Raw genomic sequence first — 14,993 nt, forward strand, 5'->3', positions numbered from 1 at the left:
CGGATCTCCCAGGTCGTCCTCAGGGTTATTCGGTCTAGCCAGCCTGCAGTCTATCCCTGTACCCACGACGCTTGTAAGTTTGCTGCTGTTGCTGCTGTCTTTGTTAACATGCCCTGGGCTGACATTCAGGCGGAAGGTTTTTGGCGGTCGAACAGGGTCCTGGCTGTGCAGTTCCTGGGCCTAGTTGGGCCTGTGTTGCTTTGGGTCGGTGGTTACAGCCTGTTGTCTCGACTTCTCCTTGAGGAGCGAGTGCCAACCGTCTCCTGTGTTAGTCCCTGTTGTTTTTGTCTTTTGGTAAGTAGCTCCAGGGAGCCGAAGGGGCTCCCCCAAGAAAATCAGCGTTGAATGTAATAAAATGCCATTTTCCGGGCAAGAGCCGGAGGCTCCCCAGCATTCCTCCCTCCCTTCGGTCGGATTTTTTTTTGTGTGTTTTTTTTACCTCCAGCCTCTGAACTGAAGGTGTGAGTAGCTAGCGTGAGGGGTCAGGGGCTCCCCCTTCCCTCTTTCCTCTCCCAGGGAGAGGGGGAGCTGCACAGACGGCTGCGCGGCGTGTGATGACGTCATGCTCGTTTTTCTTTGGGAGTTGTTCTGTCCACTTGTTTGACTTTTCAGTAGTAGTTTCAACCATAATAGGGGTTTGTTTTCGGATGCTTAGCTTTCTGGGTGCCTGACCCGGTTGATAGCAGACACAGAATGCTCTAAATCACATGTGCAATTCTATAGGCCATTGCTCCTCGTGCCTCTCTGAGGGGGGCTCAGGTTCTGGCTAGTGGTCCCCAGTAGGCCTAAGAACTAAATTCGTACTGACTGATGCCAAAGTTTAATATATATGCATATCAGCCTGGATAGCTTGGGGAAGCCTCCGGGTCTCACTCAGAAAATGGCGTTTCATTACATTCAACGCTGTTTTTTTTTCACCTTCTATTGCCTTGCATTCTTGACAATTGTTCCAATTAACTTTGGATTTTCTGAACTATTATGACCTTGTGTACATTTTCACAAGTACTGTACTGTAATTGAAGTTGTAATATTTTGCTAGGGACGAGAAAAACACTTGAAATGTTGGAAAATAAAATGGGTGCGTTCTCAGTGATGAGGTGAGCAACTAAGATGGTCTAAAGTTGGGTTCTTGATGCCCAATATGGTGCCATAAGTTCTGTCCACACTGTTCTTATATACAATGTTTTGAGAGTTGCATCATAAAGATGCAAATAAGTGTTTAAAGCCATTTGGTTTGGTTTCTGAAATTATGAGAGTTGAATGTACTTTTAGCATCATCATATCGATTAAACCGATATCGATTAAATCATATCGATATAACCATGGTGGACACAAAAAGTCATTAGATTGCTAAAGCATTAATAGATAAGAGTTTCAGTTTTGCAGCTGTTAGGAATGTTGATTATCACATTGTAATCAGATTTGAAAGGAAATGTAGAAAGGGACAACTAACCAAAGAGTATTAAAGTACTGTAAAGTATTATGTTATAGACTGTTGTTCCCTCCATTTTGACTAGTAAGGTATTCAGGGCATGTATTATCTTAGAATGTACAGTGTTTTCTTATAATTTAAAATTTTCTTGGACTTGGCTTTATGGAGTACTGTAGATGTTCGCTAATCCGGACTACATGGGAAGGATCCCTTGCCGGATGAGCACGTTTTCTGGATTAGCTTACTTTCTGGGGTAAGCCCCTTCGGGTCCCTGGAGCTTACTAGGCTGATATGCTAATGTCAGACTTTGGCATCAGTCATGTGTATGGAGTTCTGTGGGCCTACCGGGGACCACGAGTCAGAACCTGGCCCCCTCAGAGAGGCATGGGGAGCAATGGTCTATAGAACCCCCTGTTTGGTTGGAACTATTCTATGTCTGTCATCGACCGGATCAGGCACCTAGAAAGGTAAATATCCCAAAACAAACTCCTATTCTGGTGAAAATATTGCTACCAAAAGCCAAACAAGTGGATAGAACTTCCCTAAAAGAAATGAGCAATCGAGCATGACGTCACACGTCACCGCACCGCTGTCTGCGCAGCTCCCCCCATCCCCGGGAGGGGGAAGAGGAAGCGCCAAGACCCCCTACACCGGCTATCCACCTGTCAGTTCTCAGGCTGATGCTAGAAGCGGAGGTTGTGTGCTTGGCTCCAGCGTTTCCAGCACTGTGCTTTGAGTGTGGTGGCTGTCTTCCAGGGGTGCGAGAGCCAGGAGTTATTCTACAATACTCGGCCTGCATGCGCCTAGGGTTCTCATCCCTAGGTGCCCTGTCAGTACTGCCGTTGGAGCGTTGTCCTCTTGCAGGGTTTTGTTTTTCTTTTTGTTTTTGCCTTGTAGGGGGGGACTGCCTTGCTTTCCCCTTTTTTATGCCTGACCTGTGCACGGTTCTCTTCTGGTGGTGCCCCCTGTTAGGTCCCTGTGAGTGTACACGTCCCTGGGGTTAAGCTTTAGACAGTTGTTTGGTAGTTTTTTGGTGCCGGTTAGCAGTACCCTGCCTGGGATTACCTGGGCGTGAGTTTCCATTAAGCGCTCAGGGCTCTGGGAACCCCCCCCCCCCCTAGGGGGCACATGGGTCCGATGGCTGTGTCCGAGTTCCCTCCTCATCCGAGTCCCCAGTTCGAGGGTTGCTCAGTCCTCTTGACTCAGGGGTGACCCCTCACGGTTTTTTCCTCCATCACGCTGCCTGTTGGGTCGATGACACCGTCAACCCAGAGTCATGTGAGTTCTGTTGCTTGCTCGTGACTCAGTTTACCCAATCTCAAGGTGATATTCTACGGGTACAGGCAGCACAGGCGCTGCATGCTCGGTTTAGGTTGTTGCAATGCAATAGGTTGGTTGCTCACCTGGATGCCCTGAGGCTACCCCGTTTTGCTTATAGGGACCCGGACTTGGGGGTGGGTGTCACTTCAACCTTGGTTCAGTCCGCACCCCCTCATCCTTCCCCTGCTGTGGTGCATCCTGGTCCCCCCCCCCCCCCCCCTGCTTCTGGCCCCGAAGTGTCAGGGTTTTGGAGTCGGCGGGGTTTAGATGGTCTCGAGTCTCGGGTGGTCTCGGGGAATGTCCCTTCCGGTGTTACAAATGGAGGCATTCAAGTCCACTCTCTCTGTCGAAGTCTCTGGGTCTAACCAGTGGGCCCCCTTCTGTTCGGTTTTCTTGGCTGCGCAGGCTTTTTCTTTCGGGGCCGGTGTTCTGGGGGATGACTCGGCCCAGGGTCCCAAGGAGCGAGGCTTATTGTTTCAAGGAGTGGGGTTCTCTTTTTTTCCCCCCTCTGCGTACGAGTTGGATTTGGTGTCTGCCCCTCCCCAGGTTCGGTTGCATGTTCCCTCGGGTGCGTCGGTTCTGTCTTTCCGAAGGTTTTCGACTTCCCGCATCCAACCGTCTGCGGTGCAGGCAGCCCTGATGTCTTACCTCCTGCGTGACCCGGGTTACGCCTCGGTGATGGATCCATTGTCTTTCAGGTTTGGAAATTTGTTCTCTTTCTGGGTCCATCACAAGGTTTCGGAGTAGGACTGTCCTATTTTTGCTTTGGAGGCTTGGCATTCTTTCAGTCGTTCCCACCTGCTTGAGTGGCGCGAGGTCTCAACGGTGGTTCAGGTTTTCCTGGGGGGCGACCTTGAGCATCTCGATGAGTGCTTGCTTGCTCTTCCACGGGATGCTCCTGCCCTTCCACGGGATGTCAGCGTTCTGCAGCTCCATGTGCAGGGGGGGAGGGGCTCCCGGGTCTCTCGGCGGTTGCTCTAGGGTTTGTGTGGAAGCCTGAACTTCATGATGATGGTATACCCGCCAGGTTGGGTTTGGCTTCGTCGTCGACTGTTCTAGTTTCTTCGGGGACGTCCCTTCCGCCTTTCTCGCGATTGCTGTGTTCGACCCCCGAGGGCTTTGCGTCGGCTGCTGCATCACCGGCTTCCTCTTCGGGTTTTTCGGGGTTCAGTGCCTTGGCGCCTGCCCGAGCCCTCGCTCGATGTGTTCACGGATGCTTCGTCTCTCGGCTGAGGCATTGTGACCAGTGCTCACCATGCCGGCCAAGGGCGATGGGGTCCATCTTTCCATCGAGTCCACAGCACGGTGTAGTAGTTTGTGGTAGTGTGGTTCTCGGGGTTTAGCTCTCCTGGCTCGTTACGTGCGGAGAGAGTCCAACGTCTTGGCTGACGGCCTGTCTCGTTTCGTTCTCCTCTTACATAGGCTCCACGGAATGGACGGTCGACGCCCACTCCTTCCGTTGGCTCTGTCGGACGTTCGGACGCCCCGAGGTGGATCTTTTCTCGTTGGCGTGGTCGCGGCACCTACCCCAGTATGTGACGCCCTTCCCCGATTGCGAGGCCATCAGGGTCGATGCCTTTCGGCAGGACTGGTCGAGGTGGGGCGTTCCTGTATCTCTTTTTTTCCCCCGGTTCAGCTGTTGCTCTGGGTCCTGACTGGCTTGGAGCCCTACCCGGGGAGAGTAGTTCTCTTGGCCCTATGATGGCCGGCGCAGCCGTGGTTTCAGGCGCTGCTTGCCTGGTGTCTGAACCCGGAGGTTTTCCTGCGACTCCGCCTCTTCCAACAGATCGGCCCGGTGCGTCACGTGGCTAGTTCGATCTTCTCCTCGAGTCTTCGCGTATGGTCTTTTTGACTCGGGTTTATCAGCATATCTGTGGTGATGAGATGGCTTCTTTGTTGGTGTCCCACCTGCAAGCGTCATCTCAGCAGCAGTATGAAGTCTCCTGGCGGTCCTTCCGGTTCTTTTTACGTCTTCGTCGTTGTGTTTCACTTTCTGTTTGGGTGGTGGTGTTCTTTCTCTCTTGGTTGTTCCTGGACCATTACCTTATGCCTAACACTGTCGCCTCATATTGTGCAGCGCTGGCGGAGCCGCTTCAGTTTGCCTTCGGTATTCATGTTACTTTTGCGCTGTTTCGCAAGCTGTCTTGTGCATTGTTTCACCTCCAGCCTGCTCATGCACCGCCTGAGCCGTCGTGGTCTTTGGACTGAGTGCTCTCTTTTCTTCTTCTTCTCCTCGGTTTATTGTGGCCCCTTTGGTTCAGGATTGTTTCTCCAAGGCTCTTTTTCTGTTGGAATTGGCCTCTGGGGGTTGGGTTGGGAGCTTCATGCTCTCCTCCGGCTCAGGAGTTTCTGCTCCTTCGGTCTTTGAGATGGTTTTGTTCGTTTGCAGCCGTCTCCTTCTTTTCTGGCGAAGAATGAGACTGCTGCTTTCCGGAGGGGTCCCTGGGTTATTAATGCTTGGTTGGTCGGGCCGGAGTGCATCATGTTTTGTGTCCGGTTGCGGCTCTTCACAGTTATTTGCGCGCTACGGCTTCTGTATCCGGGGACGCACTCTGGGTTGATCCAGTTTCCCTTCTTCCCTGTTCACAAGGGCGGGTCTCCCAGGTCGTCCGCAGAGTTATTAAGGCTAGCCAGCCTGCGGTCAATCCCGTGCCCATGATGTTCGTAAGTTCGCTGCTCTTGCTGCCATCTTTGGGAACATGTCCTTGGTTGACATTCGGGCACGGGGCTTTTAGCAGTTGAACAGGGTCCTGGCTGCTCATTACCTAGGGAACGTCCCTGGGCCTCGTCGGGCCTGTGTCGCTTTGGGTTGGCGGCTGCAGCCAGTTGTCTCGACTTAGAGTTGAGGAGTGAGCAATGACTGCCTCCCGGGTAAGTCCCTATGTTTTCCTCTGTGGGTAGTTAGCTCCGGGGAGCTGAAGGGTCTTCCCCCAGAAAACCAGTGTTGAATGTAATGAAACGGCATTTTCTGGGTGAGACCAGGAGGCTCCCCGGCATCCCTCCCTCCCTCCAGTCGGCTGTTGTTTGTGTAGTTTGACATCCAGCCTCAGAACTGATGGGTGGATAGCCAGCATGGGGGGTCTGGGGGCTTCCCCTTCCCCCTCCCGAGGAAGGGGGGGAGCTGTGCAGACAGTGGCGAGGCGACGTGTGATGTCATGCTCGTTTGCTCGTTTTTTTTAGGGGAGTTCTATCCACTTGTTCGGCTTTTGCTAGCAATATTTTTGCCAGAATAGGGTTTTGTTTTGGGATGCTTACCTTTCTGGGTGCCTGACCTGGTCAATGGCAGACATAGAATGCTACCAGCCACATGGGGGTGTCGATAGGCCATTGCTCCCCATGCCTCTCTGAGCGGGCCAGGTTCTGGCTCGTGGTCCCCGGTAGGCCCACAGAACTCCATACACAGGACTGATGCCAGTCTTACATTAACATATCGGCCTAGTAAGCTCCAGGAGACCTCCTGGTCTCACTCAGAAAATGGCGTTTCATTACATTCAACGCTGGTTTTTTCATGGTGGAAGTCCTAAAGTGAACATTTTCAAACAATTTTGTACCACAAACAACATAATTTAAATTGGCACACACTATAATTAGTGTATGGTTCTGGGTGGGTGGTTAGCTGCCTGGCTGGTTAGCTGCCTGACTGGTAGGTGGGCAGGCAGACAGGTAGGTGAGTGGGCAAGCAGGTGGGTGGTTGGGTGGATGGCAGGCACATGGGGCTTGGTGGGTGGGTGGATTGCACATGGGCTTGGTGGGTGAGCAAGTAGGGTCAGGTGGGTGGGTGGATTGCACATGGGTTTGGTGGGAGGGCAAGCAGGTGGGTGGATGATACATGGGCTTGGTGGGTGGGTGGGCATGCAGTTGGGTGGGTGGGTGGATGATACATGGGCTTGGTGGGTGGGTGGGCATGCAGTTGGGTGGGTGGGTGGATGGCAGACAGATTTGGTTGGGAAGGCGAGCAGTCAGGCTGTGGCTACACATCCTGTAACTACACTTAGGTAATTACATAGGCAGGAAGGGTGTGGGTGACTCTCCGTACCCATTCTTCTCTCCTCCCCCGTCCTAACCCTTGCCACAAGTGGTGACAACACACCCACTTTCTGTATGATGTACAATGATGCCATAATGTTTGCCTTGTATTAAACCCCATTTTATTTTCTCATAAATATTTAAATGAATAAATAGCCAACCAATTACTTTTCAAATATTATGGTGCAATTTTTAATATTTGTAACTAGCACTCCACGGCAAAAAGAAAAAATATATAATGATTAAAAACTGCACCAAGACCCAGAGGGTCAGAGAGAGAGACCCGGCCTAGGCTCACCACCCTCCTAGGCTTACCACCCTCCTAGGCTTAACAACTGTCACCTCTTGTACACAATTCACTCCTCCCCACACCCAACACCCCCACCCTCACCCCCACCCCCACCCTCATCCCACCCACCCTGGTGGGTGGGATGGTGTGGTGTTGTTACCACACCTACTCCTGACACCCACCCACTCCTGACAGGTGGTGTGTGTGGTTACTACACTCACTCCTGACACCCACCCACCACACTCATACCCCACTTGTGACACCCACACCCACTCCATTCTCCCAGCTTGCCTGAATCCTTCCTGACTCCCTCCTTTCCTGGTGGTGGTGTACAATGAGTGTTAGGCCAGGCATTTCACTTGTTTATCTCAGTGTTAAATATTGACAAGTTATATTCTGCGGGAAGTCGACCCTTGATTTTGGAGAGATTTTTAGCCTTCAAACTCTATCAGTGTATGCTGATCCTGCCAAATATCCACTAGTCTGGCTTCTATGGACATTTTGGCCGGGTAGGGAGATAACTTTATCCGGCCACAATTTTTGCCGGATTAGGGCGTTTTCTGGATCGTCGGGACCCGGATTATCGAGCTTCTTCTATAGTACATACATTGTTATATATGATGGTGTAGACAGATAATATTGTGTGAAGTTGGCTAAAGACCAAGGTGATTTTTTTGTATTTGTTTTTGTTTAGTTCATTATGGTAAATACTGTTATGTTTTCCAGATCCATCTTTTCTTCAGTTTTTTGGTGACGACTTTCTAAGACTGTTGACGCTGCGGTTTATTTTCTGCTCGACAGTTTTAAGGGCACACAGAGCTTTTAAGGTATGTTTGCTGTGGGAACCTTTGTTTTACTGTGCACACAACTTTTAAGGACTGCTAGCTTAGTTATTCTTTGAAACTACTTTACTGGCATACAGTACAACAATTTTAAAGTACTGTTCCTGTGTATTAGAATAGTGGATTTTTTAAGTGTGCACAAAGCTTTTAATGTCACCAGCCATAGTGATTCTTTTTGTGTATGTGCATATTTCTCTCAAGGTATTTTAGTGTTTGGTACCTTATAATTGCACAAAAGTTTAAGGTATACTGTAGTATTTTTAAAACTATTTACCTAGTTGCTAGATCTGATGTATCATTTTATGATTTGTATTAAGTTGCAATGTATTTTATTAAGCTGTATTTTAATGTAGTATGGACACTTCTCAATATGGAACAAGTTAAAAAAGTAATTTGTTAATGTTGAAATAGAAACTTTCACAACTTTTGTGTTTAGTAAAGAATAAGTTTACTATCAGTATTTTCTGTGGTAGCCCCCTCAGTGGCTGCCCAGGACCAGATCCAACACATCAAGCATCTGTTACAATCATGTGACGTAATGGGAGCACATTCAAGAGTCCTGACCCTCTCAAAGAGGCAGGGTAGCTATGGGAGTCATAAAATACCACACACTGGAAACATCACCAAATTGGCTGAAATGAGCCAAAAAAAACTCAAATCGTTTACAGAAATTTTTGTTATTAACTAAGACCAGACCAAAACAGAAAATGATCCCAAATGGTCAAAATACTTCCTTGCTGTTGCTCTGTCCCGCCACCAGATGACAGTGCTTGTTAACCAGGAGTCAAACAATCCCACAACTGTCACTTGAACTGATTGCCCTTCTCAACACACAGCACTTTATGAAATCTGTATTTGTTGGCTAAGTAACTATCTTTTCTACATACTTTATTCTATTGCCTCATGTCTTTTATCACTTTTAGTGAGTGTATTTGCTTGTCACATTGTGTCTCATTATTCTTTAGCCTGCTTCTGCTATGGTTTCAGGGTTATCTTTCCTGTCAAGCTCTATAGCAAAGATCATCTATTGCAAGAATTATCGTCTCTGATGCAACCGATTCCTCTGTAGGGTTGACTCCTGGAATCCTTCCCTATTTTAGGTTGTTCTCCGAGACTTGGTCTCCAGGTGAGGCCTGCAGACAGGAGTGCCATTGTTAGTAGTTTTAGTAACTTGTATGATCGTGCTCTCTTGTGACTGCGAGCTTGCCAGGCTGGATTTAGTACCAGGTGTTTATTGTAATGCATTTTATTGGCTTTACTTCATGGCCTTTAATGTGTCTAAGCACACTTGATTATTCACTCAGAAGTATGTCTAATGTGTATTTCCTGTCCTGTGCTTTGTGAATACTTTTTTCTCTTCTGGGTTGGTGTTGTTGTGGTCCCTCTACTTGTGCATTGCTACCATTTCTAGGATGCATTTCATCAGTTGGATTTACATTGTTGTTATGGTAGATGCTTGTGAGAGGTTGATGGGATTATACATTTGGCAGCCAGTTTTCCTTGCTCCAGCATTTTGTGTTCACTTCATTGATGGTTCAGTGTGGAACTCTAGTATAATACCTTGTGATGGTGGTTCTTTTTGTGCAGATGGTTTGTAATGGCTGCTTTCCCTTATTCAGAGCTAGTCTTTAAAGTTCGAAGAAGGTTCCATGGTAGTTTTGGACCCAATGAACATCCTTTCTGGGAAGGCTGCCCTTGTGCTAAATTTGTTGTTAATCGAGAGAAGTGAATTGTATAAATTGTACAATTGTTTGATTTCATACTGGACTTTGGGGGTTAGTTTATTTAAATTTTATTTAATTTGAATTTAGGCTACCCAGTTAATTGTTAAATGTTTAAGTTCAAATTTAATATCAATGGTTTTATTTTGACTATTCTGGTCTCAATTTCTGGGGCCAGCCCTGTGGCTGCTCCTGCGCCCTGCATAAACACACATGGAACACTAGACAAACATATAAACAGACCTAGGCATCACTGCCAAAAGAATCAAGACCAGAACATGCTTCAAGTATCATGCTTATTCTAACTTAACACTATCGCCCGCGCCATGTGAGCACCGCAGACTTTGGCGTCATGGGGCTAATGGTGCAGGTGAGCTTGCAGCGACGCCTAAATGTGTATACTCGTTTCAGTTTTTTCACCTTATTTCTCGTGCTATGTCGTTCGTTTTGGTATCATTGTGTTCGCAGTTAAATTCCCTGCAGGTGTATATGCATATAATGTCCAAAAGCCTGGCAAGACTCCCTGCAGCAAAGCCTAAAGTTACCCGTGAATGAGCACCAATTTGCATACCACAACCTAATGTAATTACCTAAGTGTAATTACCTAAGTGTAGTTACAGGATGAGAGCTACGCTCGTGGTGTCCCGTCTTCCCAGCACTCTTTGTCATATAACGCTTTGAAACTACTGACGGTCTTGGCCTCCACCACCTTCTCACTTAACTTGTTCCAACCGTCTACCACTCTATTTGCGAAGGTGAATTTTCTTATATTTCTTCGGCATCTGTGTTTAGCTAGTTTAAATCTATGGCCTCTTGTTCTTGAAGTTCCAGGTCTCAGGAAGTCTTCCCTGTCGATTTTATCAATTCCTGTTACTATTTTGTACGTAGTGATCATATCACCTCTTTTTCTTCTGTCTTCTAGTTTTGGCATATTTAATGCTTCTAACCTCTCCTCGTAGCTCTTGCCCTTCAGTTCTGGGAGCCACTTAGTAGCATGTCTTTGCACCTTTTCCAGTTTGTTGATGTGCTTCTTAAGATATGGGCACCACACAACAGCTGCATATTCTAGCTTTGGCCTAACAAAAGTCATGAACAACTTCTTTAGTATATCGCCATCCATGTATTTAAATGCAATTCTGAAGTTAGAAAGCATTGCATAGGCTCCTTGCACAATATTCTTAATGTGGTCCTCAGGTGATAGTTTTCTATCTAGAACCACTCCTAGATCTCTTTCTTTATCAGAATTCTTTAAAGATTTCTCACATAATATATAGGTTGTGTGGGGTCTATGTTCTCCTATTCCACATTCCATAACATGACATTTATTAACATTAAATTCCATTTGCCAAGTGGTGCTCCATATACTTATTTTGTCCAGGTCTTCTTGAAGGGCATGACAATCATCTAAATTTCTTATCCTTCCTATTATCTTAGCATCATCAGCAAACATGTTCATATAATTCTGTATACCAACTGGTAGATCATTTATGTACACAATAAACATCACTGTTGCAAGAACTGAACCCTGTGGTACTCCACTTGTGACATTTCTCCATTCCGATACATTGCCTCTGATTACTGCCCTCATTTTTCTATCAGTCAGAAAATTTTTCATCCATGATAGAAGCTTACCTGTCACCCCTCCAATATTTTCCAGTTTCCAGAACAACCTCTTATGTGGAACTCTGTCGAAAGCCTTTTTTAGGTCCAGATAGATGCAGTCAACCCAGCCATCTCTTTCCTGTAATATCTCTGTGGCCCGATCATAGAAACTGAGTAAATTCGATACACAGGATCTTCCTGATCGAAAACCATACTGTCTGTCTGATATTATATCATTTCTCTCCAGGTGTTCTACCCATTTAGTTTTGATTAGCTTTTCCAATACTTTCACTATTACACTTGTCAATGATACAGGTCTATAATTGAGGGGGTCTTCCCTGCTGCCACTTTTGTAGATTGGAACTATGTTAGCCTGTTTCCACACGTCTGCTACGATTCCTGTACACAGGGATGCCTGAAAGATCAGGTGAAGTGGAATGCTGAGCTCAGATGCACATTCTCTCAGAACCCATGGTGAAACGCCATCTGGGCCAGCTGCTTTGTTCCTCCCGAGCTCCTTTAGCATATTTTCCACTTCATCTCTAGACACCTCTATCCGCTCTATGTTGTTCTCTGGAATTCTTATTGTGTCTGGTTCTCTGAAGATTTCATTTTGTACAAACACACTTTGGAACTTTTCATTTAATGTTTCACACATTTCCTTTTCATTTTCCGTGAATCTGTTTCCCATTTCCAACCTCTGGATATTATCCTTTACCTGCAATTTGTTGTTTATGAATTTGTAGAATAGGCCCGGTTCTGTTTTACATTTATCTGCTATCCCTTTTTCAAAATTTCTTTCTGCCTCTCTCCTTACTGCTGTATAATTGTTTCTCGCATCTTTGTATCGCTGGTATGTTTGGGGGTTTGGCCTCTTCCTATACTGATTCCATTTTTGTGTCTTTTGGTCTCTTGCCCTCTCACAATTTCTGTCGAACCAATCCTGTTTTCTGGTCCTGCATCTCTGTTTTGGTATAAATTTTTTTGTGCCTTTATCATATATTTCACAAAACTTGCCATACATCTCATTCACTTCCTTGCCTAGCATCAAGTCTGTCCAATTATACTCACTAAAAAAATTTCTAAGGTCACCATAATGTCCTCTCCTGAAGTCTGATACTCGTTCAGTTTGATAACATCAATTTTCGTGTTACATTGCTTGTTTTGGTATCAAATTGTTCGCAATATAAAGGCATGTATTTTAACCCTTTAACTGCGCAACGCGCCTGCAGGCCCAGGCTTAGGGTGCGCAACGCGCCCCCGGGTGTTTTTATTTTTCACGTTCCATTCAAAACTCCCGCGGCTACATGGGGTTCACATCAGCTTCCTCAGGGGTCTTGTAAACAGACACCATCTTAAAAAAAAATCATGGTCCACATTGCCAGGTGTCAGAGCCTCAGTAGTGAGTGAGCAACCAAGGCTGGCGCTCGCAGCATGAGCGCACAGCACTGCTGTTCAGCGTGTGACCACAGCATTGCCTAATATTGTCAAAATATATATATAATCTGTTTTATTTAGCCATGATAGTATTATAGAAGAGCCGGAGTGTGATAATGACTGGGTGCAATGTTCAAATATCAGTGATTCAATGCTGTTCACGATATTCAGAGTGCTAGCCACAGTACCACAGCATTATTTCGTCCATCTAGGAATCTTCAAACGACTTTTTAGGTTCCCTTTCAAAATAAACTTGTGGTCAATTATTCATCTACAGGTATTAGTGACCAGGATTGTGGTTATAATGAGCGTTCTGCATAGGAAGGAGAAATTTTGGTGAGGGAGGGAGGAAGGAAGAGAATTGAGGTAGCCTCACTGTGTGGCAGTAACTCTTGTTATGCTCACCATACTAGCTTCGTGGTTCGCTATGGGGAACACACATGTACATGGGTATATACAGTGTGTGTGGAATAGTGTAATAACAGCACCAGGAGTATGTTGTGAGGAGCTATTTTGGTGAGGGAGGTGACGTCGTAATCGTGGCGTCGTCTGCTGTGTGATTTGTCATGCAATGTATGGTGGCCACTATACTGTTTGGACACAATACCGGCTTACTAGCATAGTTCTGGTAAATAAAACATGTAGATAGGTATATATAACATGTGTAAATTGTGTAATAAATACAATAACAGTATGGTGGGAGGAGCAATGTTGGCGAGTAAGATGTTGGAGTGAGGGAGGGCTGGCTGGGTGTGGCTGCTCACTCGCGGTGTTCTGAGTGTGTTGATGGTGAATGCATATAGTGTGTGACAGTGTATAGTGTGTACATATGTTGTAAATATACATAAATGAACATGAAACATTGGTGAGAATAACTGTATGATTTAGAGGAGCAATGTTGGCGAGTAAGATGTTGGAGGAGTGAGGGAGGGCTGGCCGAGTGTGGCTGCTCACACTCTCGGTGTTCTGAATGTGTTGATGGTGAATGTATATAGTGTGTGACAGTGACAGTCTGACAGTGTGACAGTCTGTAAATAGATTGTATATATACATAAATTAGCATGATACATGGTAAATATGTGCAACATATGTGTACACAAGTGTCATGCACGTAACACAGTGTCCTTGGACAGTATGGATGTTTTACTGCCATAATATAGTGTATGTGTTCATTATACATAGGATTAGCATGTAAAATCAAATAAAATGTATTTGGAACTGTGCGCAAAAAATTAGCAAAAATATATTCGCGGCAACTCGCACGCCCCGCCCCGGGTGCCCCACCGGCCCCAGGTGCCCCACCGGCCCCGGGTGCCCCACCGGCCCCAGGTGCCCCACCGGCCCCGGGTGCCCCACCGGCCCCGGGTGCATACTGCTCTGGCAAACGGGGAATTATGACGTCACGGCCCACCTTTCGGACCCCATAGCAGCCAAAGTAAGTACAATTTCGAACTTGCGTTGCTATACCCATATACAGGGAGGGGTTTTTGACACTTTCCGAGGAAAAAATAATTTTTTCCCAAGGTTTCATTTCCTGCGCACTGGGGGGATGTCATATTTATAGGCCGCGCAGTTAAAGGGTTAAAACTAGTCTCATAATAATAGAGCAATAACTGGAATTTTAACAAATATTTTAATTTTGGACGCTCATCATCAAAATTATTTATATCTTTCCAGTGTTCTGACATCAATTTTCATGTTACATTGCTCGTTTTGGTATCAAATTGTTCGCAATATAAAGGTGTGCATTTTAAAACTAGTCCTATAATAGTAGCAACAATAAATAGAATTTAAACAAATATTTTAAAATTTAAAATTTACACCCAAAAATGTATTAATAATCTTTCAAGTGTTCTGACATCAAGTTTCGTGTTACATCTTTCATTTTGGTATAGAATTGTGCACATTCCAAAGGCGCTTATTTTGAAAATATCCCGAGATTGATCGGATTAAAAATGAATTTTATACAAATATTTTTGTAGTGGACGCAAGTCCTGTCCACGGCTAGGACTCGAGAGAAAAAAAAATGGACGTGATCGGTGTCCAAAGCGAGCGATACTGTTAAGAGTAATTCCTGGATAGAATAAATTCAGGGTTAGTATTATTTAAACTTTAGAGCCTTAGCTGGCAAGAAGCATGGGTGTGACTCATAATGGGGAAGTTCCCAATATGGCCGCTCCAGTTCAAGTACAGTGGTACCTCGGAATGCGAGTGTCCCTGTATGCGAGTTTTTCGGAAGACGAGCAGGATTTACTCCAAAAATATGTCTCGGAAGGCGAGGGTTACCTCGGGACGCGAGTTTGTTGATACGTGTACAGGCCGAC

General features: G+C 46.1%; 1 protein-coding gene across 1 annotated transcript in view; it reads left to right on the forward strand.

Annotated features, from left to right (window-relative positions):
- LOC138364448 (protein SCAI-like) overlaps positions 1 to 14,993 on the forward strand; it is a 104,577-nt gene that overhangs the window by 43,333 nt on the left and 46,251 nt on the right. The window contains exon 5 of the mRNA XM_069324083.1: positions 7,794 to 7,894. Coding sequence (XP_069180184.1) covers positions 7,794 to 7,894 — 101 coding nt within the window. The remainder of the gene's footprint in view (positions 1 to 7,793; positions 7,895 to 14,993) is intronic.

This window comes from Procambarus clarkii, chromosome 13 (assembly GCF_040958095.1).
Source record: "Procambarus clarkii isolate CNS0578487 chromosome 13, FALCON_Pclarkii_2.0, whole genome shotgun sequence".
Classification (NCBI taxonomy): Eukaryota; Metazoa; Arthropoda; class Malacostraca; order Decapoda; family Cambaridae; genus Procambarus; species Procambarus clarkii.